The 8,052-nt window shown below is 39.6% G+C and overlaps 1 protein-coding gene across 1 annotated transcript in view; it reads left to right on the top strand.

The window, feature by feature from the left end:
• Positions 1 to 2,414: 2,414 nt before the first annotated feature.
• MAP3K9 (mitogen-activated protein kinase kinase kinase 9) overlaps positions 2,415 to 8,052 on the top strand; it is a 68,141-nt gene continuing 62,503 nt past the window's right edge. The window contains exon 1 of the mRNA XM_009319177.1: positions 2,415 to 2,822. Within this exon, the coding sequence (XP_009317452.1) occupies positions 2,591 to 2,822 (232 nt within the window). The 5' untranslated portion in view covers positions 2,415 to 2,590. The remainder of the gene's footprint in view (positions 2,823 to 8,052) is intronic.

Genomic DNA, 8,052 nt, shown 5'->3' with positions numbered 1-8,052 from the left:
TCCCTTCAGCACCGCCGGAGCTGCCCGCCGCCGCGCCGCTCCTCTCCCCCGCTGAGCTGCGGGCCGGCGGGGAGCGCTCGCTCAACGCCTCTTGAGCGCCTTCTGAATCCGTGAAATGCCCGAGGAAAGCACGGGTTGTGAACGCCACCGGAATGTCGCGTGTCGGGAGCTCGGGGGACGGTCTGTCGATCTCGCTTTGTGGCTTACGCGTTTGTTTTCAGTCTTTCGATTGACCTTGTCCCTAGGAGCAGGTGAAGGGAGCGTTCTACCAGTGCTGAAATTCTACTGACTGAAGGCGATAGGACTCAGCATCTGATTTCTTTAGCTCTTTTGTCAGTGAGAAATACCAGAGCAGCTCCTTTCGTGCGTTCTCAGCGACAGGGTAGTCTCATATCTGGAGTTATTGTCATTACGGTCTTGTTCTAAAATGTCAGTGTTCCTGGTCAGAATCTACTCCTTCATCTTTTCTAGTAATCTCTAGCTCATAAGCATTTGAACACCAAGGCTGCTGCTCTAGGAGTGAAACCTTCTCTGTTGCATAAATCCTTGAAGTTCAGAGTGTTACCCAAAAGATGTACCCGCAGTAACAGACAAATAAATTCTTTTGTGTTCTGGACTGGAAAGGGCCTTTCCTCCTTTGGGAAGACTTTCCTGGTCAGTTTTCTATCTTGTTTCCCATCAATCTTTTGTTCATGGAACACTAGGAAAAAGAGCACAGGTATCCTTATTACAGTAGCTAAGGATTTGAATTTATTGGCTGTACTGCATAGGAAGGTTGATGATATAATCCCTATATGTCGTCAACTCCTAGCTCATAGGTTTGACCGACTTAGAAAAGTAAGCCAGACTTTTAAAAATCATGTTCAGGGAAGATAGAGCTCAGTCAAAAAAACCCAAGAAAAGTCTGCAGCTGTGGACAGTAGAGTTCGTATTAACTCCATACAGTTTTGTGACAACGTCTTGTACTATAGACTTAGGAACGACATTTGATTGGAATAAGTAAAATATTTTACTTAAGCGGGATCTAACCTGCTCCCTTGCATTGTATGACTACGTAATTTCTTTTAAAAACAGTGGGGAGTTTTATGTATACAGTCAATAACTACAAGCCCCAGTAATATAATACAGTACTCTGAATTAATACCTACATCAAGTAAGTCCATTACAGACTTACATTCCTTTCTACTAGACAGAGCAGGGGAACCATGTCAGATCTGGCATTTCAAATGCAGGAAAGTATTAAAAGTCTTGGTGACTTTCTGCTTAAATCCTTGCATCATGGTATTTTTCTTTTAAAACTTTAAAAAACTTCTTTGACTGTAAGTGGTAGCCACTAAAATATCGGACAGAATAACATCAGTGGTATCTCACCAGTGGCCTACCACTACTACAAATTCAGCCACGTCAGCATGTTTTCATCGGTCAGTATGTGGGTTTTCCATTCTACATTAGTCAGTATTGGATGGGTTCTTTTGGCCAGCTGTGAGCATAAACTATGTTTAGTGTATCCTGTACAACTGTACATTTTCTCACTGCTTTTGCTCCAGATGCAATTTATATGCTGAATTAAGACATCTGCATCTGTAGTTTTTTACTATACAACGCCAAGTAGCCACCAGTTACAGTGGCAGCCTGTAAAGTATAGCTGTGAGTGCATGGGAATGGAAAATGATGATTCTGTTATTTCATATAGTTTCTGTAATAAAAATGCAGTATGCATTAATCAAAAAATGTTTTTCTTATTGCTAGCTCTGCATACTCAGTATATGGTCTGATCCATCTGTTTGTCACACTGTCGTCAGTAGTGTTAGAATTGGTTAACAGATCTCTTGTGGGGAATGAATCTGCAAAGCTTGTAGAGGTGTGGAAGAATAAGTGTGATTTGGGAAGGACTAAAAGATTGTTAGTGGCAGCTGAATAAAAGACATTGAAATAAAGGACAAATGCAGGAGCAGATGCATTTTGTGTTGAATTTTAGCTATGTCACATTAAGCACTGTATAGTGAAGTCAGTGAAGATTAGCCTGTGAGTGTGTCTTTCTTTTTTGGAATCTTGTACTGTCATTGACGGTGGGAAATGAGGGTTTATCCTTAAGGGTTTGTCAGTGTTATAAGGGTTTAAGTGTGTTAAAAGGAGACTATTTTATTAAGCGTGTCATTCACCACCATTAGGTCAAATTCGTCACCATTCACTGTGGGTACTTCATACAGGTTTTATGATACTGCAAGATCTGTTTTACCACACTATATGGCAATGAAAGATTGTCAGAAGGGACTGCTGCTTTCATTTGTATTGTTTTGGAGTGAAAATTGGTCCTTCTTCCAAGGGTAAGGGTGATGTTGGGCAACATGGACCTTCAGCTGTGTGGTTGCTAAATGTTTACACTTTTTTTTTTCCTTTTTCCCTAGTCCTGGAGATCGACTTCTCAGAGCTTGTTCTGGAGGAAATCATTGGCATAGGGGGCTTCGGAAAAGTGTATCGAGCTATATGGATAGGAGATGAGGTTGCTGTCAAGGCAGCTCGCTATGACCCTGATGAGGACATCAGCCAGACCATTGAGAATGTCCGCCAAGAGGCCAAGCTCTTTGCAATGTTAAAGCATCCCAACATCATTGCCCTCAGGGGCGTGTGTTTGAAGGAACCTAATCTTTGCTTGATCATGGAGTTTGCCCGTGGAGGATCGCTAAATAGAGTGTTGTCTGGTAAAAGGATACCTCCTGACATACTAGTGAACTGGGCAGTACAGATTGCGAGGGGAATGAACTACCTGCATGAGGAAGCAATTGTTCCCATAATTCACCGTGACCTCAAGTCCAGCAACAGTAAGTGCTACACAGTGAACAGCCAGGGTGCTGGGATACGGTTTTGGAAAGAAATCGTACAAAGAAAAGAGGAGAGTAATGTTAACTTAGCAATCCTTTCTTGTGAACCACTGTATCCTCTAACTCAATCCCAGAGGGGTTTCTTTTTCTACAATATGGTGCTCCAGACCACAGGAAACATGTAACTGCTTTCACTTTGTAGAAGCAACTTAAATGATTGGATGCAAAAGCAACTGTAAATGGAGCATACTTCTCTAGTAGTTCATATATGTACAGTGTCTCAGTTTTATTGGCATTTCAGCAGACTCCTGTATGTTGGAAAGTCTTGTTGAACTTAAAATGTGTATTCTTCCACTTTTTGGAAGGATAAATGCTCCTTTGGAAAGATAAATGCTCCCAAGCTTTCATTTTACTTGCTAGATTTTGCTGTATAGATGAGATGCAAGCCTGTTTTCCTTGAAAAGTCTCTATGGGAGCTTTAACCCATCCCTGCTGAATTGGATCGTCTCTCTATCCCTCATAGAGCTGGTGTTGACAGAAACATTAACTCAGGTAAATGAAATGTCCCAGTGGGTGCCCTTGTACACCCAGGACTTCAGTTGATGTTTGTGGTTCTTTACATGGGATGCAGCTGACCCATTAGAGCATGGGGACTGAACTTTGGTAGTTACGATTCTGGAAATCATGGTGAATAGCTACTATGTAATAGTAATAGCATTATTGTCTGCCACTTGGGTATTGTTTTTGTAGTGTGTCTGTTTATCCAAACTTAAAATTGCCTTGAAGTCAAACGCATGCATAGAACATTATTTATGAGTGTGGGAGCAAACTGCTGCAGTGGTTTAAGGATCATCATCTCCTTTCCTGATGCCTGCATGCAGCTGTTGAGCCTTTCTCTCTGCTTGTCTATGTCTAGCTGGCAAGAGCAAACATGTACCTGCATGTTGGCTGCAGTGGTTTAGATAGGTGTGTTAGTACAAACTCATTTTCATCTATGGCTTGAGTTAATAAGAAGCGCTATGAACTGGGTGGCTGGGTTGCAGGCACATGTTCTCTTTTGCTTTGAGGGCAGTAACATCTAGCAAAGAGGTCTGACAGATGGGAATTTTAATATCTTAAATAGATTCACTAGAGCTAGCATTAACCATTACAATGCTGGAAATTTCCAGGCCTTGCAGAATCTTCCTATGTTTTTTTGGCCTCAAATCTTGTGGCAGTGAATTTACATAGTTTGTTGTGAAGGAAAAAAAAAGTATTATTAACTCTTCTTAGTGAGTTTGAAAATAGGAACTATGAGAGCTTTCAAATTAGTTTCTGTAATATTATTCTTATACTACTAAAAGTTTCCCTTTTTGTTAGAGTAAGGCAATCTTAACATCTATAAAGATTTCCTAATATCTAAAGCCTTCCCTTAGAGATGGCAGTATATATGGGCATATTGATAAATGCTGTAAAATGAAGGATTGATTGGCTTGGTTAATGGATGACTGGCTGCAGCTGTGAATAAGAAAATAGTTGCCTTTAAGTGTTGGGCCTTTCCTCCTTACCTAAGAAAATATTTACTTGCTTATTTTGCTAACAGGCCATTAAGACTTTATTGCTTAATGTGATCTGAACATTTCTGAGATTTAGAATGAAAGTTACTGCTAAGATAGAAAGCTGTTATCTCCTGCTATTTCACTGTTTTATTCAGACTAGAGACCGCTAGTTGTAAAAGGGAAACATATCAACCAGAGAACCAGGCCAACTAGAGGGACAGCAGTGCACAGTGTCACCAACCAAACACAGATATGGATGCTAGAAAACATCTGTACTGTCAGCAGCAAGAGTAAATGTCTCTTGTCAGAGTGAATCAGCAGTATGTAATTGTGCTGCGCTGTAAATTGTCAGTGAGATGTTGAGGGTTTTGCTACGTATATTACTAGAATTTTCCTCATTTTGGAGGAAGCAATAGTAAAGAAAGAGGAAGAATGAGTGGGAATGCCTGTGGAAGGATTCAAAGATGTCCTATGTTTGGAGGGGAGAGGTAGAGAATTTACGTGGTGGTCTTGACCAAAGATACCATAAGATCTAGAACAGAAGTGATGGGTATAGGACAATTCTAGCCCAGCTAAGTCTGCGGAAAGCAGTTTTACATTTGGGAAACTAGATAAACGTAGGAGCTGGTACTGGAGGGAAGGACTTCAGATATTTTAAGGAAGATTAATTGTTTTGTAACTCTGTTTTGAAATAAGATGAATTAGTAAACTCAGGTATGGGCTTGACATATTACAACAGCTGTTTAGTTTGGCAGTATACAGGTCTTCATTCTGTGGTGTGTGGTGGAAGAGAAATTTTTAAAAATGTATACAATTTTAAACATTTGAAAATATATGTTCTTTTCTGGGTGTATCTATAAAGCAAGTATCATAAATATTAGATTATGACAATGGTGGAGCTTTTTTTTTGGGGGGGAGGGACGGACTGTCAGTCTTTTCTGTTTGGTTTTTGTTTTTTTTTTTCCCCAAAAGTGTATATTACCTATACATGCAGGTAGACTTAACTCATGGTTATCTGTAGGATAAACAACTTTGGACTGCCCAAGTCATGTCTTTCCTGAATACTCTGTCACTGCATTGCTGAAATCTCTTTTCCATTATATGTAATAAGCATCTTGGAAATTTCTCTGCTCTGTTTTCTGTGGAAAGCTTTTTACAAGTTTTATAAAGATTAGTGGACTAAGTACGTTATTGCATCCTGGTTTATATATGGTTTGCATTTTCTGTGTTTTTCTGATGTTTGAGTTTTCCCAATTACTGTGGATAATCGAGAACAAGTTATGTTAGCTTTGTGCCTGTAGAATTACAAGCTTGTAGCATTTTCTTTGCACAAGTTACCACCCACCAACTGATAGGCAGCGATGTCTCTCTGAAGAAGGAACAGCTTCTGCTTGCAAGAACTTGGAAAAGATTCTTGCAGACACATTTCTTTCATGTACTAAACATCTACAAGTATGGTAGAGCTGTCATGGGAGCATCAGCTGTATTGATCTACTGATTGGTATTGCCTATGTTTAGTAATAGATAGTGATTCTCATACAACTCATCTTGCCTTCAAGCACCAGCTGAGACCTGCACTATGCATCTGAAGCTGCAGGGTGAGTTAGTTTGGGAGTTAGGGAACAAAATGAGGGAGTGGGAAAGAACAAAGTTGCCTTAATTAAAATCAAATTTTCTACTAGAATAGAAGAAAATCGGAGAATGCCTTGCTTTCAGATGTCTGACTATAGGCAGATACAGAATGTACAAGGACAGTACTTCATGATGAACCTTTTAAGAAGGTCACGTCATTTGAACAGTAAAATACGTCCAGTGGGCACCTTAATACAAGTCTGAGAAATTACCCCATTATATGTGTATAAGGATTTGAAAAAAAAATTCTTTTTAACCCAAACTATTACAGCTTTGTGTACTCAAGTAGTAGGTACCAAAACAATGCTCAGAATAGTTCTCAACATTTCTGATGGCATAGTAAAGAACAGAAGGTTTTGATTGCTTTGGGAGGTAACTTCGTCTTGTATAGGGACTGAACTTCAGGGGATGATTTGAAGATTCCAGAGGTGTCTGTTTTTTGAGATGCTCCTTGTCAAAAAGCACTTTCCAAACCAATTGTCTGGTTTCCTTCTTTTAACCAAGAAGGTGGACTTTTTTTCTGTTTCATCATTTTCCTTCATTTTTTTCTCCTTTTTATTATCATAACTTTACATTTTTAATGCTAATACATTTAGAGTGTAGGAAAAGTGCCCTGTATGTTTTAAGTACGTGTTTGTTTGAGGCAGATTTTTATTGTTAATCTTGGAGGTTCTGAGGACTGCCTGTTTCATTGCTTTGGGGATGCTATGAGGAAATGAGTGCATAAAGATCTTCACAGGTGTGCTATTTGTTCTGTAATTTATTTTTAGAGACCCTGAAATTCTTTTGCTCAGTGTCAATTCAGTTGGCAGTGAGTCTGGTAGGCGAGTGTTCCAGTGGCATTACCAACTCGCGTGTCAGTCATATAACTACACAGGAGAGAGAAGATAACTCAGGAAAGCTATTTTGTTCTGCTATGTGAGGAGATAAGTATTTCTCTTTTTTTGGCATTTGATTTGAGATTTAACTTATTCCGTATGAAAACTAATCTTATTGATCTGACAGAATCCTCTCTGGCTTCTTTTTCTTCTCTTCATCTGGTGATATTGCTAACCTTTCCCTCTTCAGCTGCGTGTTGGTGCTCCACTGAGCATATGTTACAGAATTGGTAGTAGGCCTCTCCCAATGTGAAGGCTCCTAAATAATCTAAATACTGAGCTATCAAAAAAAAGCAACTAGGAATGCCCACTGAAGTCAACATCACTGTGTTTAGCACCGCTCGTAGAGTTTCCCTTTCTCTTACCTGTGACTTGAGTCTCATTTCTGGCCGGAGGAGGGTGCTTGGCATATAATGCTTAGGATCAAAAAGGGTAGTCCTGTTGGTTTTAGTGAAGTATTGTAAATAATGAAGCTGGTCCTGTTTTGTTTCTATTTGTCTGTCAATGTTAGATATGCCAGCATTGCTATAGGAATAATGCCAGTTAACTAATGCTGCAGAGAACTAGCAAAAGCATATTTGCTCTTTTTTTTGACTGGCTCAGCAAAATACCTTTGTTATTTGTACTACATTGAAAGATTTTGCTGAGGGTGTTCATGCCAGTTAGCAAAGTGCTTTATAAAAGTCACCATGTTTGTGTTCCACAAAGTGGCACAGAAGATTAGCAGCAAAGTGGCATGGTCAAGGTTAAAGAAAGAGGTAAGGACAGAGCTCAAACCCCAACAATTCTGATTCAGTCAAGTCAGTAGTTCTTCCCTTCCAGTTCTTTGAAGGTGTTCACCTCTCCTACTTTTTGGACCACCAAGGTAAGCTTGTGGTATCCTGAGATTCAAAGCTCTAGCTTTCTAAAGAATTCCAAACTCTGCTATAGCTTTGCTTATTTATTTTATGCAGTTGTTAAGCCTTTTTCTGTTCATAAAGATACTAATAGAGCTGGCTTTCACATGGTCTCTGGATAGTTGTTCCTAGGACAATATTCCTTGTTTATTTTTTTGAAGTACAGGCAGAAATTAGAAGCAGGGATTCCTTGCGACTAGTTCAAATCCAACCCAAGGGTAACAGGACTTGAATGTTACCTATCAGTCTTGATAACATGTGGTTTGTTGTCTTATTCCTTGTTGCA

Source organism: Pygoscelis adeliae, unplaced genomic scaffold (genome assembly GCF_000699105.1).
Source record: "Pygoscelis adeliae isolate BGI_AS28 unplaced genomic scaffold, ASM69910v1 Scaffold22, whole genome shotgun sequence".
NCBI classification, from domain to species: domain Eukaryota; kingdom Metazoa; phylum Chordata; class Aves; order Sphenisciformes; family Spheniscidae; genus Pygoscelis; species Pygoscelis adeliae.
Note: the sequence above shows the minus strand (reverse complement) of the source record. Positions and strands in the feature narration are given on the sequence as shown.